This window comes from Bactrocera tryoni, chromosome 3, assembly GCF_016617805.1.
Source record: "Bactrocera tryoni isolate S06 chromosome 3, CSIRO_BtryS06_freeze2, whole genome shotgun sequence".
Taxonomy (NCBI): Eukaryota; Metazoa; Arthropoda; class Insecta; order Diptera; family Tephritidae; genus Bactrocera; species Bactrocera tryoni.
The window spans coordinates 27,739,446-27,759,449 of record NC_052501.1 but is presented as its reverse complement, the minus strand read 5'-3'; the positions used below and the strand labels follow the sequence as shown (position 1 = coordinate 27,759,449).

At 34.6% G+C, this 20,004-nt stretch overlaps 2 protein-coding genes and 1 non-coding gene across 5 annotated transcripts in view; 2 read left to right on the top strand and 1 right to left on the bottom strand.

Moving 5' to 3' along the window:
• The first annotated feature begins 7,358 nt into the window (after nt 1-7,358).
• The window catches only part of LOC120770475 (helicase domino), a 44,303-nt gene continuing 31,657 nt past the window's right edge, over nt 7,359-20,004 (top strand). For 2 of the 3 annotated variants that reach the window (XM_040097979.1, XM_040097977.1), the window contains exons 1-2: nt 15,096-15,411; nt 19,160-19,958. In XM_040097979.1, coding sequence (XP_039953913.1) covers nt 19,171-19,958 — 788 coding nt within the window. In that variant the 5' untranslated portion in view covers nt 15,096-15,411; nt 19,160-19,170. Of the gene's footprint in view, nt 7,442-15,095; nt 15,412-19,159; nt 19,959-20,004 lie in introns of those variants that run through there. The other variant, XM_040097978.1, reaches the window with a different exon arrangement.
• Nucleotides 8,999-12,836, bottom strand: LOC120770476 (kynurenine 3-monooxygenase). Its single transcript, XM_040097980.1, has 8 exons — nt 12,554-12,836; nt 10,645-10,954; nt 10,338-10,425; nt 10,055-10,223; nt 9,747-9,998; nt 9,444-9,674; nt 9,221-9,382; nt 8,999-9,154 (listed from the first exon to the last, which is right to left on the bottom strand). The coding sequence occupies exons 1-8, from the start codon at nt 12,641-12,643 to the stop codon at nt 9,062-9,064; spliced, it is 1,395 nt and encodes a 464-aa protein (XP_039953914.1). The 5' UTR covers nt 12,644-12,836; the 3' UTR covers nt 8,999-9,061.
• LOC120773156 lies at nt 18,908-19,039 on the top strand. Its single transcript, XR_005705137.1, has one exon. It is a non-coding gene; the product is annotated as a small nucleolar RNA psi18S-841/snoR66 (small nucleolar RNA).

Here is a 20,004-nt window from a genome sequence, read left to right as displayed (position 1 = left end):
AATCAAAGAGTATAGCACTTATTCATATTTTCGATTTTTTTGTATTGTTCCTGCTGACGTGAATCTCATTAAGCTGCATCACATGCTATTATTTTTAGCGCCACTGTACAAATACATAAACAAATGCCAATACGGAATTAAACTTATACATGTCTACATGTGGCTGGCGTGGAGAGCAAAAGTGGGCGCAAGAAAAAATAGAAAAGCCGCAACAACAACAAAATCGTTACGTTAAGATTTACTTACCATATTCGTAGAACAAAAATTAGCAACAATGTACATATAATCGCGAATACATATGTACAAATACACAAGCAATTAAATAGGTGACACTGCTGATGTGTCCCCTAAAAGAGTCGGCTAAAAAGAGTGAGCGAAGAGAGAGAGAGAGAATGAGCGCGCGCGCTGCAAAGCGCAAATGCGATGTAGTGACACAGATAAGATGAAATGAATGAAGTGCCTTGAAGGCCAAGATACAGCTAGGGAAAGGTAAAATTTAGAAGAGCAAATAGGAAATACACTTGCGAAAAAGAGAAAAGCACAAATTTCTCCCACTAATAGAGAGCGTGAAAAGATCAAACGCAAACGAGGTACGTAGAGGCGATCTCGTGCGGGGAAGATAGATAGAAGGGGTAAAATTGGGGAACAACACGTTTCGGCAGCGGTCGTTAATGACAATGAATTATTAGAAAAGATTACAAGTGCTTGGGAAATTAGACGTTTCGGTCAATACATAAGGGGTCATATTTATTATGGGATAATGGCCAATTTTTTTTTTGTCCGATGTAAAATCTGGAAGGAAGTGTCTTAATTGAGCAATAGTTTCAATGGAGTCAGTGAAAAGGATAAGTAGGTGCGTTAGGTACAATATTTCGTAGGAAAAAATTAATTTGTTGAGTGACTCTTCGTGCATCACAAGTACCTTCTAGTAAAACCTCACCTATGCATAACCTAGAAGGTGGAAAATTGTGTAAAACTGAAACCCCTCGACCTTCCCAAGTGACATCACTTGGCGACATCGCTTTGCTCTTTGGGTTCTTGAAAAATTCCAAAAATATCCGACGTTTCCGAGCTAAATTTTGTTCAGCGAAATGAGACCCATTTCCAGCTCTATAAATATATAAACAAGCAAAGTTTCCGCATTTGGGACGAAGCGCAATCAGATGAAATTCAAAAACTGCAATGTCATCAAGAAAAATTAACGGTTTGGTGTGGTTTGTGGGCCGGTGGAAGCATCGGTTCATATTTCTTCAAGAACGATGCCGATGAATCAACCAATGGATTTATTAAGAGAACACTTTAGTGAGCAGTTAATTTCACGTTTTGGGCCGGTCGATTGGCCACCAACATCGTGCGGTATCACAACGTTAGACTTTTTCCTGTGTGTATATGTTAAGTCTAAAGTCTATGCAGACAATCCCGTTTCGATTTTGGCTTTGGAAGAAAACGTCACAGGTGTCATTGCCAGTTACCAGTCAAAATGTTCGAACGAATCAGCGAATATTGGACTCAACGAATAGACCATCTGAGACGTAGCCGCGGCCAACATTTAAAAGATATAATCTTCAAAATGATAATAAACATTCCGCAACAAATTTGAAGTTTCTGTGGTTTTTCTTTAAAAAAAAGTAGGGAACCTCGAAATGGATCACCCTTTAATAAATCTGAATTCTTCGCCAAATCATCAAACAATTATAATAAAAAAAAAGAAAAAAAATTATTTTTTCTAATACAAATTAAATTCAATTTCATCCGCAAACGCAATAATTTTCGATACTCGCACTTATCAATAGCACACTAACGCAGAGAACAAAAATTAAAGGGCATAATGAGCATTAATGCGTAACATAGAAAGAGAGTGGAAAAGAGAAATAAGTACTCACGCAACGTGCCGGAAAATGCCGTCGTGAATTGCTTTGTAAAGACATAACACCTTGAAAATTGTCATGCGGTTCAAGTGCGCAGATCAACAACAAAAAAGAAACACGTTCGGAGTGGGTGTAAGTTTGGTGCTATTACTAAAGCATAGTTTTGGTTAGGTAAACGATTTGGAATTTTGTATTTTTTGCACTGCTAAAAATGTTTGGAGATGTCAAGTACCGGGATTATGAGTCCCGAAAAAACGGGATTTCCAATCAAGAATAACGGGACTAATGTTTCACATGATAGTCAAATATTGTGGCAATATTTTAAAATATCAAGAAATTTTCTTTTTTTAATCCCGAAATTTAGGGATTAGTTCCCATGATATGAAATTTTGCGTTTTTTGCACTGCTAACATTTCTTTGAGATGTCCAGTACTGTAATTATGAATCCCGATAAACGTGATTTCCGATCCCGAATCATGGGACTAATTTTTTGTAATTTTTCACTTGACAATACTTTAAAATATCTTAAAAATCTCCTTTTTTAATATTCCGAAATTTCGAAATCTGTTCGTGTTGAAATTTTTCGTTTCTTGTACTGTTTACTTGTACCTTAAGCAGCGAATCCGAAAAACAGGGATTTCCAAATCTGGATTTGCGGTATTGATTTTCACACGACATTAAAAAATTGCATGGAAAATTTTCTTGTTTCAATCCCGAAATTTCAGGACTGATTTAATAATATTTTAAAATATCTCGAAATTTTACTTTTTAAAGTCCTGCATTTTCAGCGGGAAAAATACATCTACAGAATTTAATGTTAACTTAATAATCAGCGATGCATTTCCCTCGTAGGCGATCTTCGGGAGAATCTCCGAAAATAGGTGTTTAGCGATAAGAAAGAATTTCAGCTTAAAATGATCGCAAATCCAAAATCAAAAAAAAAAAAATAAAAAAATATGTTATAACTATAGAATAACATTTAATGATCGAAGGGCTAAATAAAATTGTGTTTCCTGGCTAAATGGCCCCATCCCCCATTCAGTGTGTTGTAAAAAATGTAAGTTACTATCAAAAATCGTATTCCTTCGACCATTACTACATAGTTTAGAGAAAAACGTATTTAAAGTTTTGGGAGCCGATTACAGTAAGTTAAAAAACTCTTACGAGTACATGTCTATTCATATCTCCGAAACGAATTGCAGGATCTTCTTCAAACTTTCGGAAAATATTCCCAACTATTTGTACGTTCGCTACACAATCTTTTTTTTTTGTAAATTGACAAGTGAATATAACCCCTTAAGTCAACTTAAGCCACTTTAATATATGACTACACTGTTATGTTATACCCACATGTAGATATGTAGATATGTATACATATGTATATTAAATTTTATGCGTAATTGTCGTTTTTTGAAAAATGTGCGATTTTTTGGCGGAATTCTAATGTGCTTTACATACATATGTATACATATGTATATTTACATTCATATTTATAGACATTACCAACGTAATATGTAAGTATGTATGTTCATATGTGCTTTAGCTGTTAGTAGCTGTGATATCTCAGAGGTGTGCTTCCGGTGGCGGTTTTATTGTTTTGTTCTTCTGTGAAACAAGCAAGCAGAATTGAAGTTCTTAGGGAAACACTTTCTGGTTTCTTATCATTGCGAGCTTCCTGTTCAAAATATACTAATGACTTTTAAGTTCTAATTCGTGAGAGAGCTTAAAACATATTTGGAAGGCAATGGAGTAATAAATTTCAATAAAAACATAATGAGATCTAATTATCGAAGCCTTAAATCCCATATGTACACATATCAGGTTCCTAGATGAACTCTACAATCAGATGAAATATATACAAACATATATAAAGGGTGATCCATTTCGAGGTTTGAGACAGAAATGAACCTCATCGATTTAACTCGAAGAAGTCGGATCTTCTTTGAACTTTTGAAGAGCCTAGAGAGCGAAGCGATATCGCTTGGAATGGTCGAGTGGCTTCCCTTTTTGTACAAGCTGTATTTCGTACGATTTTAAGATCTCGACGTAAAATGCGCCAAGTCGTTCCCTACGTCAGTCCGAGTTGCTGCGAATGGCGCCGAATCGACTCTCCACGATCTCCGAATCTCTCATCTACGGCTGCTATATTTTTTTCACTGCGTGCAGGTCGTGGTCAATTCGGTCGAATATTATCTAATAATGAATGCGGGGTCCAAAGATGGGTGATGGTGTTGCGAATAGTTCGCTAAGTAGGCCGATTATGTTGACAATAAGTTGAGCGGAGCGCGCGAAACACATTCTTTACTTAATGTGAATTTTCATAAAGTTGGACGATTTGTCAACGTTATTCAGTCAATACTGAACAAAAATAACATGACAGCTTGACATGACTCCGTTTTGAATATTAATGCAGATAAAACTCCACTTATTTCCTACACACAAAATTTCAAAGAACAAAGAGGTTGATTGGATAGTTTTCCAATACTTTCAAACCACCTCGCCTTAATCATACTGAATTAATCGTGTTTCGTCAGATTCCACGAACACTAGTCGAGTACTCACTTTCTACTTTTAAGGTTGTAGTAGAGAAAGTTACCGATCTTATAGAATTTTTGAAATTCACTGGAGTGACGGTGTTTCCGATCTATTAACGTCTGTATTTGGTACCTGCTGACGGAAAAGTTGTTGAGATGACAGGTGTCAAATCTCGACGTTCTCTAAATGAAAGGAGCCAGGTAGTATCGGCGGAATCGCGTATTTGAATTGCACCTAGATAAAGGTTAGGGAATTGGAGATTAAATTTAGATCACTAAACAACAAAGTCTTCTTTCTTATCGCTTTCTCTACTTTTTATAGAATGAGCAAAGTACATTTAGTTTTCCACGAAGTTTATAACATCCACAAGGAAAGATCGGGGACTTTATAAGAGATATGCATATGTATGTATGTATGTATATAAATGATCAGCGTGACGAGCTGGGTTTTTTCAGCCATGTCTGTCTGTCCGTCTGTCTGTGTACATGTGCCGGAACTAGTCCCTCGATTTTTGGGATATCGCTCTAAAATTTAAACTTTTTTATTTGACAAGATATCTGTATGAAAAACTTTTTTATTTTGCAAGATATCTTTCTGAAATTTAGCAAACATTAATTTCTAAGATAAATCTATGGTATCTGAAGAAATATTGCAGATCGGACCACTATAGCATATAGTTGTCATACAAACTGAACGATAACAATCAAGTTCTTGTATGGAAACCTTTTTTATTTGACAAGATATCTTCACCAAATTTTGGATGGAATATTTTCTAAAACAAGCTGTGATATCTGAAAATTTTTTCCAGATCGGAACACTATAGCATATAGCTGCCATACAAACTGAACGATCAAAATCAAGTTCTTGTATGGAAAGCTTTTTTATTTTACAAGATATCTTCACGAAATTTTGGATGGAATATTTTCTAAAACAAAGCTGTGATATCTGAAAAATTTTTCCAGATCGGAATACTATAGCATATAGCTGCCATACAAACTGAACGATCAAAATCAAGTTCTTGTATGGAAAGCTTTTTTATTTTACAAGATATCTTCCCGAAATTTAGCAAAAATTATTTTCTAAAATAAATCTATAATGTCTGAAAAAATATTCCAGATCGGACCGCTATAGCGTATAGCTGCCATACAAACTGAACGATCAAAATCAAGTTCTTGTATGGAAAGCTTTTTTATTTGGCGACATATTTTTAAGAAGCTTAGTATGGATTATTTTCTGAGACAAATTTATCATTATCTGAAGAAATATTCCAGATCGGACCACTATAGCATATAGTTGTCATACAAACTGAACGATAACAATCAAATTCTTTTATGGGAAGCTTTTTTATTTGACAAGATATCTTTACGAAATTTTGAATGGAATATTTTCTAAAACAAGGCTATGATATCTGAAAAAATACTTCAGATCGGACCACTATAGCATATATGTAAGTAGCTGTCATACCAACTGAACGATGACAATCAAGTTCTTGTATGGAAATTTCTTTATTTCTGAAGTTTTTTTTCTTCTTTCATTTGTGGTTTAGCTTTTTTCTGTACCATTACAACTACGTTTATATAAGCCTAATAAATGTACACAGCACTTTTTCAAAAAAACTAACTTTACAAACAAACTATAACAATAAATGTAAAAACAATAAAAACCTCGGACATATGTAAATAATTTTACTTCCGATTGCTTGCTTAAAATTAAATTTATTTTATTAAAAATTACTTTTGTTTACAAGCAACGAAAAATAGGTAAATAGGTACAATATTGTATGAACATATGTTTGTAGATATGTTTGTATGTATGTACATACTTCCAGCATAAGCAATAACAACAGCGGCGAATAATGGGCGAAGAACAACGACCTTAGCGGAGAATATACATATGTATGTATACAACAACATATGGACAAACTATGTACATACATCTTTACATATATACTATATGCACATATTTAAATTTTTGCTTCTAGGAACATACATACATATGTATGTATGTATGTTTGCTTATACATATACACGCACTAGACCAATGCGGACATATCCCCGGCATTCATACAATTTTTAAAGGTATTAATATTGTTTTTGTACAAATATACCGAAACTGCGTCTAAACAAGTTTAACAGCAACAAAAACAAAACATATGTAAAAATATTTAAACAAATGTTCAAATGTATACATCAACGGATTATTTTTTAAATTGACTAATATGATAAATTGACTACATATATGGCAAGTCATAATATGTCAGTGAAAACAACAATGCGGGAGAGCGGAACTACAATATGAGGTCAACAACTGAGAGAAATAAAAAATTTTGTAGAATAATGCTCAAAAGCACGCTCACAACAAAACTAACAATGTATAATGCTAGAGTAAAGAAATTAAAGGCTGTTATTAGATATTAAATATTTGCTGTACTTAATATATACATACATACATATGCACATGTATGTCTGTATATAAGTCAAGTGTTCGTGCTTAGTGGCATGTATGGCCGGCATATTTTGTTTTGTTAAGAATATGCCAACAAAACAAAACACCAACAAAAATAGCCATTTCTGGTAAATTTCCAATAGGCGACAGTTGCGGAGCCAATGTATGTGACAGTGTTATTTTTGCGCTCCACAAAAGTGATAATTTTTTATATTACTTTCTTCTTTTTACACACACTTTCTGACATATTTTTTTTTTGTTTTTGTTTTTCTTTTTTTGCTGATTGAGCGCATTTTTGAGTTTTCTGCGCTCACCATTTGTGGCACACATACACACTCACTCATATGCACACTCTCAAATAACAAAAATAAAATAAAAATTAACTAGAGAGTTTTGGAAACCACGTGGTGGTGTGGTGGTGGGTTATTGGACAGTTAAGCTACATACATATTACCAGAAACGGCTGAAAGTCATTTCGACACAAGGTGAGGAAGCCGCAACATGTGCGTAGTGAGCAAAGTATTTAAATTTAATAGTAAAAAGCAGTGGAGAGTTACTTGAGTGAAGCAGCGTTTGAAATTGCACTGAGTGTGGTGAGCAACTTGTTATATTTATTTAAGCTAAATGGAATAATTGTGTTTTTTTTTATTTTAAAATCTCAATCTTTCAAATAAATGTGTGCCAACACACACTGTGAAGGTATTTGTAAGAGTTGTGTAGAGGCGATTAGGCTGAGCATGTGCTTTCGGTGCGATGATCAGCCTAAAAGTAGGCAATATTATTGCGTTTTTCTGGCATATTAGCGAACTGATCGCACAAAAAGTTGAAGCACTGCAAGCAATAACCACAAATGCGTGACGTGTAACACGTTTTTATTAAAAAAAAAAATTCTGAACCGGCGATACCGCACCACTATAGCTGCCATACAAACTGATAAATGTCCTTCAATGTATATAGGTTATGATCTTAATCTATAACTCAGCGATCCAAACGAGGTTAGATCTCCGAAAGTGCAGCCCTTAGCCGGATAAAATCCGGGTTAATTCCGGTAACGTAGAACCGGCTGTTGTAGGAATTAAACATAGATAGATTATAGATGGTATAGATTATATTGTTGTTGTTGTTGTAACGGGTACACAATATCCGTAAAGATTGTATGGTTTAGATTACCTTGTCATCGATGTCATCCAACGATAGGCTCAGGAAACGCGCTGTTTCGTTGGGGTCAGACTATAGGGAGAGGGGTGTCAGATGAGTAGGGTTAACAAGGCAAGCAAAGAGGTGGCTAGTGTCTTGCGACGACTCGTTGCACGCTGAACATATGTTTGATATACATATAAGGATCTATTTTGGATTAGTAGGTGTCCAACCTGCTGCAGTATACAGAACGAAGCTGCGCCAGGGTCACACTCGTTTCTCGCGGCAACTCGAGCTCTTCGTCTGCAATGAGTGGTGTTTTGACTCCAAGCACACCATTCACTGAGAGAGAGACATTGAAGGTGTTAATGACTCCACCGTGAATGGCGGTCAACGCATATCTGAAGTTTGTAGCGTCCGAAGTCTGGTCAGCGTATTGTTTTATGTTGTCGACGTAGTTGATCAAGGACCTCTTCATACTCCTAGGAGTCGGTTCCGCTCCAAGCACATGATTGAAGGGATGATTTCTGAGAAACCACCCCCAGCAAAAATTACTTGAAGGGTATTTCATTATGCACCTTAACTGGTAGCATACGGGCCTCACTCTGCAGGTGTTCTTTGGGAGACATCAAGAGGCATCCTGTCGTAGGCCGGAGTGCAGTGTTCTGACAAGTCTGTAGCTTCCTCGTCTGCGTTTTACTGCATCCAGGCGACGATATTGATGCGGCGTACTTAAGGACCGGCCGGCAGATTGCCTTGTATGTTGCCAACAATGTTTCTTTGTCTTTTTCCCATGTGCTGCCGGCTAGCGACTTTGTTTGAATAAGCAAACATAAAAAACGCATAGATTACAATTCAAGGAAACGCTTGAATCTGCGTAAAAATTGCTTAGATCGCACCACTATATGCTAGGTGTATAAATATGTTATATAACTGTCAACAAACTACACTACAACTCACACATGCACTATTTTCTACAAACTCTACATGAGACAAAATAAAAACAGAGCAACTAATACCTTCGTATGTTAAGAAGCTGCGTGTTATTCTTATATTAAAACTAGGAACAGCATAAATTAAAAGTAACTGATTTTAAAAACGCCAAAATAGGTTGAAACGCCTATAGCCACAAACGCCACTGAAGCAGAAATGAACACATTACTCAGCAGCTGCAAAGGGGGGAAAGGATTAAATATTTTCAAAATGTTGTATAAACAAAATAATTCAATTGTCACCTTATCCTGCCATTTGCGATTAGCAATGCACTTGCTATACGGCATGCTGGTGAACGAAACGCTGTTGTAGAGTGGCACCCACACGCTGGGGAACCAGCGGAATAGCTGCGTGTCAAGCCATTTGCGGCAGCGGAAGCTAATGCGTTTGGTCAAATCGCGCATCTGTACGAGATTGGGGAAGTAGAGAGTATAAAATTGTAAAATTTATATATTTTTTACGCACCTCAACGTAATTGTACATGGCCAGGTCGCAAATGGCATGCGCATCGCGCCAACGCAGCTCGGTGAATTGCTCCAATATTTCGGCGGTACTTAGATGGGGCTGATCGAAGAGCGACATGAGAAAAGTGCAATCTTCCATACCGGCATTCAAACCTTGTCCGTAGTAGGGCACCATAGCGTGTGCAGCGTCGCCGAGAATGAGCGCCTTGGCGCCGTAATGGTAGGGGTGGCACTGCGCATAAAAAGAAAATGTGCGGTTAGACTTCGAAGATGAGAGAGAGAGGTACTTTTCACTATGGCTAACCTTCACGGAGACCAAATGTTGTGGTGGCATTTTAAAGAAATCCTTAACCAGCCGCTCCTCGCCGATTAGTGGCACTGCATCGGCATAGTATTTGTGGAAGAAACTTAGTAATTCTTCGGTGGTGCGTATGGTGTCGAACACCTTGAATGGCATCGACAGCGTAACTGTGAAGGATTTATCTTGATTGGGCAGCGCAATCATCATGAAAGCATCACGTGGCCAGATATGCAAGTAATTCTCAGGCATTTGGAACTTTATGTATAAAATAGTAATCAATTAGGTTCAAAGAGCTTTGAATATGTAAATACCTCGCCGTTCTTCGCTGGTATGCAAAGCTCTAAATAGCCATGTTCGATGTACTCTTGCGAATAATTGACGCCAGGCGTTTTGACCATTTGCTGACGCATTGTGCTGAAGGCGCCATCACAGCCTACAACCAAGTCGGCATTGGCTTCCACTATTTCTTTGTTGGGAGCGCTGTAAATTACCATAATTGTGACAAAGTGATAAAATATAGCTTTCAAGGCACAAAAAGAATCTGAATTATGAATATTTTCAAAATAATATATTTTTTTAAATAAAACAACTCACCGCTTAAATTCCATGCGTCCCTGCGTCAAATTCACATAATGCAGCTTATGTTCGAAATGGCGTTGAATATTAGGAAATTTTTCACCAGCTGTGGGGGATATAAAAAAAAATATTAAAAAATGTAAAAAAAAAAAATATTTGAAAATTATTAAAAAAAATGTATTTAAACAACATAAAATTGAATTATTAAAAATTTAATTATAAAAAAAAAATAAAATTATTAAAAAGAAATTTAAAAAAAAATTATCAAAAACATACATAAATTATGAAAAAATTTTAAATTAAAAAAATCAAAAATTCTACAAACCATTCAATAGCACTTCGTTCAAATACTTTCGCCCCACCGAGTAGAGACACTGATTTGTGCAGGGATCATACAGCACCACCGTGCGATTGCCTTTGATATCGTGCAGCATGCGTCCACGCATCGGTATCGCTGTTGCGAGCACCTCCTGCTCCAGCCCTACCTCGGCCAATGCCTTGCGACCACGTTGCGACAAGGCCAGGTTAATGCTACGGCCTTGTACCAGCTCCGCGGTGCGTATATCCTCACGGTATTCATATAAATGCACCTCGTGGCCGCGTCGTGCGAAACTGAGTGCTGCTAATGAGCCGACCTGTAAATGAAAATGCTCGTTAAGTCGAGTTGACAGGCCTTGACCGCATAAAAATATTCGGGTCCGTTCCGGTTACGTAGACGCGACTATCATGGGATCGGATGGTGGTTAATATGAATAGACGGTCTACTATGTACACAAATTAAACTGTACAACGTGGTGTCCATGAAGTATGAATAATTTATATTCAAAAAAAAAAGTATTTACGAAGACAAATTCTTAGGCCGTCAATAAGACCAAGATTTTTTCGAAGATTTATAAAATTTTTAACGGACCATTAATTTCTAAATTAGCATCACACCCTAAACAACAACAACAATACTGAAACGGGAAAAATAGAAAAATAGTTTCAAAACAAATTAATATACTTTTTACACCCTAAACATTAGACTGACCGATCAAGCTCGAATCATCGTAGAGAAAACTTTCTTATTTGACAAAATTTCTTCTCAAAATTTGGCACTAATTCGGAGCAATACAGCTGCGATTTAAACTATTCGAATCAAAATCAAGATAAAGATATTTTTATAATATTTTTTACTTTAAAAATTATTATAGCTTAGATTCAAATTAGTGAATAACGTTCCAAAGTATACATGCTGCCAATCAGCTATCAATCAAAAGCTAAAATACATATGTATGTACATATATTAAAAGAAAGAAAAAGTTTTGAAAAAACGTGTGCAAATTCGATGATAATGATGTTTCTGCATCGCCGCTTGACAATGTCAATGCCATACTGCGCTTATCAGCGATTTGACTTTATCACTTATAAGTTTGCCGACTTTGTATGAATTGTTCTTTCATGCCTGAATTACGTTTCTATTTGTGGTAGTATGTATGTATAATTTATTATAATTTCGCATAATCCAACCACTTGTATGCTTGGCAGGAGATGGAAATGATTTTTTTTCTCAACCTTGTGCTAAATAAGTCTAATAATATATTCTGATCAATTATTGAGATTGTTTCGTAGTAATAGTGGTTTATGACAATGTAATAGACGTGCATATTTAATTTATTTGAAATTTATTAAACAATTATAAACACTTGCGTACTTAATATGTCTGTAAATGGTTAGTTGATTTATGAAAGTCAAATATATTTATTATATCTTCGACAGATATGTACTTATGCACACACGAACAATAATTATCGGCTGTATTCAAATGTTAGATTATTTTTTTACCTTTGATTCAACTATAACCTGAAAATCGTTTCTTGTCACTGTGGTTTGAGAATAGTTTTCCCGATTCAAATGATTTTTTGCTACATTCTTCTGATTTTTGTACACTCTATTTCTTTTTTGTTTTTGAAATGTACGCAGGACACTTAAGATTGATTGTGAATAAAGCTTTCAGGAACTTATAAATTGGTTAAAATAAATTCTTAATTCTTTAAATAATTTTTTAGTAAACTTGAAGTGTATTGAAAAATTACAAGCATTTTTTTTTTACTAACTTTATGTTATTTTATTCATTTTAGGCTTGATAACAAATTAGAAGCCATTAAACCAAGATGATTTATTATATTAAATTGTTATCATTTAATTTTGCATCACATTTCGCAAAAAACAAAAATTTCACAAAGCCCACTCACCAAACCACCGCCAATAATAGCCACTTTCAGAGGTGCGCGGGATTGTAAACCATTTCCATTTTCCGTTGATTGCGGTATAGCATTCGACATTTTGGCTTACACTTAAAAAAATATTTGAAAGTTGAAAACACTATTACTTTAAAATGCTATCTAGAAATTAGATTTCTTTTTTTTTCACTGATTCCACACTCTACTGCTGCTCCACCGTTATTAAATCAAATAAGAGAGTGCTGCTATAAAGCGCATAACTTGCCGCCGCGAACGTTTAGAATACAATGACTAAAACTGCGCAGCAAACACCAAGCATTAGACGAAATCACTAAATGTACAAGATAATATAAATATGTACTCTATGTGGAGCATTACCTTTGCAACTATAAAATTCAAGCCACAAGTACGTCTCAAACAACACTATAAACTAATAAACTATTTTGAGATGTTTCTATATGCTGTGCCTCTAATCTTTATATTTGTCGAGTCTTGTTTGTGTAAACAGCCGTAGCTGTGGACCGCAGTTCTTTGTTAGGGATGCATATTACAAATCGCCCACTAGCCTACATAAAACCTCGAAGAGTGCGACGTACGAAACCGTAACCCAAGAAGCCTTAGAAATGATTTACTTTCCGTTTTACGTTTATGTTTAATTCACAGCCACAATCTACATACACCGTTGTGTTTACTGATACGAACTAATTATTATGCTTTTATGGTAATAGTTCTTATCTTAATCTCTAAGATAGTAACATTAATTTCTGGCAGACGGGTAGTCTTAAAAGATTTCGGAAAAACATACATGTGAGTTGCTATACAAAAAGACAACTTACTTTTGCATGCTGCTTCCATATAATAATTCATTTTAAATTAAGAAACACCCGCGCTTGTGATATGTAGATTGCACGTAGTGCCTACAGCAGTGTAGCAACTCCTAATTACTGTCAATAGCCGCTCATTTGTTATTGAAGTGTTGTCTAGTGGCGTTTCCAATGATAAGCGTAAATGGGGTGCGCGATTCCAATATTCACCCAGAGCTGGACGCATGCCTACACAGCCAGCGAGATTTAGTGGAGCGGCTGGCATTTCATATGGCTCGCTCATTTCTTCGTTATCTATAATTTAAAGCTTGTTAATTTTCACTTTCCTACCAATATAAATTATTACTTGCCTAAATCTTCAGTTATTTGTTGTTCTTCCTCAATGTTGACTAACAAATTAACGTAGACGAAAGCAATATGGTGCTCTTTAGATAATTGGTAAACTAAATTGTTTAGTTTTGCCAGCAAATATTTTCCTTAAATAATATTTGTAAAGTATTATATTATGTTTATAGAGTGTGTTCAAATTTCCAAACCTTTAAGATGGTCCAATTCGCTGCGATATGTAAAAAACACAGCCGGTAATGCATCGATAATAACTAATTTTGTATTACCGCCGTCAGCATCAGCACCTGCATTCAATTGCAAATCAAGCTTTTCTAGTATGTCGCATAAACCCTCGGCAGTGCTTGTGCGCTCAACTAAGATATCTTGCATTATACGCCCGCAAATATTATTGGGTACATGACGGCAGCGTAACATTTCCATGATGCGCGTACCAGAAAAGTCGCATTTTGTATCTATGTATAAAACTGTGCCTTGAGTTTGTGCCGCAAAATTGAGAGCAATTGTATGACACAATTGAGTTTTCCCCACGCCCGACTTGCCGCATATTTCCCATATACTGCCGGTTCTCAACGGTGTTTTAGCCAACAGAATGTCTAACCTGCTGACAGTGAAGATAATGAACATACACACATTACTTAATCACTTACTTTTCTATACCGGTGTTGTAAATTTTGGTATACGCCTTCCAATTATTCAAATTACTTTGCTGAAGGTGGAGGAAGTCTTTCCCAAGTTTTTCTTTTAACTCCAATATGGCGGCTTCCGTAAGACCCGTAATTTCCATTAATTCCGCATTACTTGTAATGAGCAATTCATATCTGGTTAAAATACACTTCTTTTGCAACTTTCTTATGAGATAAGTGGATAAGCCAAGTCCATCAAATTGCTCCAAATCGGTCATTATAAAACATGAATCTGTATAGCTTTCAAATTTTCAAAGTTCCGCGACTGAATGCCAATGAAGCTAAAATTCGGCGCTAAACAGCTGAAAGTGCTAACCTATTGAATGAAGAACCCGTTCGATAAATCGATAAACAATTTTTCAAATTAGAATTGAATTACCTTTTTTGTAATATATCTATTTATATTTATAATAATTGGTAATTAAAATAGCTAGAAAAGATTTGGAATTAATTTACAATTTAAAAGTTATTGTGTAAATTTAAATTATAATGTACAAAATTGCGAGCAAAGTTGTGTCATTTCGACGCAACCGGCAATTCAATTTCAGTTTGATTTTTCAATATTATTGACAATGATAGTCACATACTAGTTCATGCAACTCTGCATAAAGATGGCTGACAAAGTAGCGGACGAAACGCAAAATGGATGGTTCGCTGGCTGATTTTTCACTTCGCCGTTTCAGTTTCCGTAATGTTCTCAGCGCGTTCAGAAGTGCTACGCACATTGGTGCGCTTGATGTTTATGTGAAAATTTAAAAATTGAATGAGACGGAACATACGGTAATCTGTGCGTGTGAAGAGTACAGCCTATGCTGAAATCCGGTGAAGCGCAGAAAATTTCCATAGATTTTTACATAGAATTTGAATTGTGATTTTTATGGATAATAGTGTAAAAATATTTAAAAATTTTGTGTTCCGATTGAAATTGAAGCCTTAAAATTCGAATTGTCATTGAATTTTGGGCAGATGTCTATAGGAAAACCAGAAATTTCGTGATTGAAAAAAGCTGTCTGAGGTGAGTTGAAATGGTCGTTGTGCTATTCATTCGTTTGTTCGGGATAGAGAAAAGTCGATTAGAGCAGTGTTGCATTTGCTGTACCTAAATATAAATTATTCGAAGTTTAAACATGTAGTTAAAAAAATGATGCCTGTGTAATAAATATTGTGTATTTTTTAAATAAATCTATATATTTGTTTAATGGGCTTAGGTATTGAATCGGTAGATTTGCCGTCAGAATTAACTAGTGCGAAAAAGTGTATATGGTTGACAACCCTCAATGTGGCATTCGGCAAATGAAATATCAATATGGCCGCCGCATAAAAACAGGGAAGTCGTTTCAAAGTTGCGCGATGTTGTTTCGTTACTCACTCGTTCTTAGCACAGTGTTGTCGTTGTTGTTTTTTATTTGCTACATTGGTAGCAATTTTTTTAAGTGAAATTTTAAATGAATATGTACCATTGTTTGAATTTAAAAACCTTTAAATTGAAAAACATTTAAAACAAATATATTTTACAAAAGGTAACCTAAACATCTGCCTATAATAATTTTGTTCTTTTTGTTTTTGTATTCGCCATTAAATTAAAAATTAATTATTGAACACAAAATATATTTTGTTTTATAAAAATATCAAAGCACATCCTCTTGTATTTCAAATTTATATTGAAAAAGTTTAGGTACATAATTTATACATAAATGTATGTCTAAATATGCATTTTATATATGGTTTCTTATTTTTTTTATACATATATATAATTTTTTTTTAATGTTTTTTTACACATCGATGTTAATTATTGTCTCTGATAATTTGTTCAAGTGTTTTAATTTTCTAATTATAAATTTGCTTGGTAACTGGAAAGTTTATTATATTTTTCTTTCTAAATTTAGCAGTTGTCGAGGGTTGGGCGGTAAAATATTGTTTGTTTTGGATAGTTTTTTACGACAGGATGTGCTTATCTTTTTTTTTAACTAAAAGCAAAGATCTCTCTGAATTTATACGATCCTTAAAATTTTAAACAACTCTAAGTAAAAGACTGCGCTTTGATTAAAATTTTAGAAAAAACAAAACTTGAAAAAACAAGAAAAGCAAACTTGAAGAGTGAATGCAAAATATATACATATGTATATACTTACAAAAGGAGGTTTATATCAAGTATGATACTTTCAATAAGTTAATCCGGCGGAGTTATTTGTGCGATGTGTGGATAATTTGCAGCTATATGTATGTACGTATGTTGACATCGCTATTATTTGCTGAATTATAATAATGGAACATACATACATACGTACACATGCATGCACATTAAAGAGCAAGAGCACTCTGTGTTATCATTAAACTGTGTGATAAAACAATTTATATTCTTGCGAAATTAAAGCATTTTTAATTTACTTATAAATTATTTGATATTTATAAATAATTTTGAAAAAATGCAACATTCTATTTCTGATCAAAGTTTAATTTTCTTTTTAAATTAACATCTCAAATTGCAATTGTTTTTTGTATTTAGTATAACAAATTTATTACTATTGATATGTTTATAATTTTAAGAATTTTGAATGTCTGTTTCAAACTCATGCGTTTAAAGTGCAAATTTTACAATTTTTTTTATTTCGAACAATAAACTTACAAAATGTTAAAGGAAAATGAGAAATTGTGCGCTAGTATTTTCTTCTTTAAGTAAAAAAATTACAATCTAGTTCATTTAAATTTATCCTAATATGTTATATGTGTATGTAGTACGTAGACACATAAATTAAACACATTTTGAATATGCATTTATTATTGTCATAAAAAAGGCGTTTAGTAAAGATATACTATTTTATATATTAAATTATAGTATTTATTGTAAAAAAATCCCACTATGTTTGGCATCTAGTTTTCTAAATTTTAATCGGAATCGTGCCTAACAGAAGTGTAGCGAATTCAAGTTTAAAAGTTTTACAAGCTTTTCAAAATAAAGTTCTGCGCAGCATAGTGGGTGCTTCTTTCTATATTGGAAACGATGTCCTCTTCCGTGATCTTAAGTTGTTCATTGTAAGAGAAAAAATCGAAGACGTTACCACTTCCATTTGGAGCATCATGAAAATATATTTGCGATTCAACTGCTGACCTCCCTCTTCGGTTCAATTAATGTACAAAACTTCTTTTGTTAAGGGGGTAGTATGGTAAAAGCAACCTCTTTTTCAACAATTTTTTTTTCCACACAAATTTTTATATGAGTGTTCAGGTTTTTCATATGTTATTCAATATGTAATATAGTACTGAGAAACATTTTTTTCTCAATTTTTCTTGATATCCGGTGGATATATGGTTGACTGGAAGCCGCCATCTTTAAAAGTAGTACCCACGATTTCTCCAAGCCAAGTTTTTCTGACAATTCCAAAAAAAAATTGGACAAGTCGGCCAAGGAGATTGGATGGAATCGTGGGTACCAGTTCAAAAAATACTGTTTCGAAAAAACGCGTTTAAAGATCGCCAGCTGTACAAAGTCGAGCGCACGACACCTTACTCGGATCTCATTTTTAAAAACTTTCCGTTACCAACTTTAAAGAAAGGTTTCTACATTATTATTAAGGGTTTAATGTAATTACAACAGCAAAAAAAAATTTTTCAATGTTTTGATTTTCAATGTTTTGAAAAATTTTTACCGTACTAATGTCAAACTACCATAATTTATCCTCAATGTTTTTTTTATGAAATTTAGTTAATTTTTTTTAGTGTTTTTACCTTGGTGTTAAAAACTTCGATTTTATTTTTTGTAAATTTCAATACGAACTTTTTTCCGAAAGAGTCGAGTCGGCCAAATTGAACAGCCGAAATCGCACAATGTAACTGCCATGCAAAATAAACTTCTGGTACCGAAAAGCATTATAGCTTCGTCGTTGTTTTCGTTTGTTTTGTTTGATTTTGTCATTTGAAATAAACATTTTGATTTGGAAGTGGTTTAGTTTTATTATGAGCGAAAAAAATCCTTAAGTAATGCTTATTTGTGGGGATACGCTTTAAATACCGAAGTTCAAAATGTCGAGACATCAAAATACCTACAAAATTTAAATACACAGACAAATCAAAATACCGACAAATCAAAACACCAAGAAACCAAAATGCCGACATGTGAAAAATATTTTACCTTGTCCGCCCTTATTTATATTGAAGCACATAAAGAGTATTCTACTGATTGGGCCGCAGGGCCTCGAACGAACAACGCCATCTTTTATTGATTTGTCGGTATTGTGATTTGTCGGTGTTTTGATTTATCGGTGTTTTGATCTTCTATTCTAATTATTATTATAATTTTTTATTTCAAAATCTCAACAATAATCGTTATTTATTTTCTCTGATATATACTTCTATAAATAGATTAATATGTTTCATGCCTATCGTTTTATTTTTAAGTTCACATATAATTTATTGATTTTGTAAATTAATCAATGTTGCTAAATCAAATATTTTAATTATATTACCAACTTATATACATACAAGTATAATGATCATGTACCGCATATTTGATAAGCAAGGGCACTCTGTGTTATCATTTTACTGTGTGATAAAACAATTTGTAACCTTGCTAAAGAAAAACAAAATTAGCTTTACACTTTTGAAATTACGTACCTCATTCGAAAGTGATATAATTTTGTAACAAAACTCTGTAAACTCGCAATATACATAGCAGAATGGAATTTTTAAAATTAAAATATATTTCGATATAAATTTACTTAAATTTATTGCAAAGCAATGACAACATTTTGAATTTCTTCTCACAGATGCATCAAACATGAATGAAGGTGAGTCAGCAGGAGGGGGGCATCAACGGGCTAGCCCAGCCCCTCCTGCTGTATCCGACCATAGATCAGTTTTATCGTCTACAAATACAACAGCATCGGTGGCTACAACCACCTATACGGGTATAATTACACCAACAACTATAACCGTTGCCACACCTGAGGCACATCAAGTAGTGGCCACAACGTTTGTTGATACATCCGTTACACCTCGCAGCTTTCAGCAAGCGTTCACGCAGCAACATTTGCCAAAATTGCAACAACAAATTAACACAACAACAACAAGAATAACTTCAACAAATTTACAAAGTTCTCAAAACAAATCGCTACAACAGAAATTTCAAAAACAACTGGCGCAGGCGCAGCAAACGTCTATGCCGCAAAAATCACTTATCGCGGTAACAGCAAATACAGCGAGTGATTTTGTTTCGTTAGCACAAAATCCAATTGAAAGTATAACTGGTGCACAGAATACGCAACGCGTTATAACGACGGAAACGTCAGGTAGTCTTATTAATAGTTTTATATCCACAACAAGTACGTCAAGTGTAATTGGAGAGGCGGCGCAACAAGATACGTACAGCGGTTCACCGCTGGCCAAGCGTCCGAAACTAGTGGGGAATAGTATCGGCGGTGGTAGCCTGACTGCTTCGTTGTTGCCAGCAAGTGGGAGTACGCCGGATAACAGCAATACGGCAGTGTCTGCACCACAGGATATAAATGCGCTCAAGAAGCGCATTGTGGAGCAAAAGTATTTCCGTTTGCGTAGTCTTAAAGAAAGGTACACAAATTAAACGATTTATTTATGGAAAATAAATACTTAAATC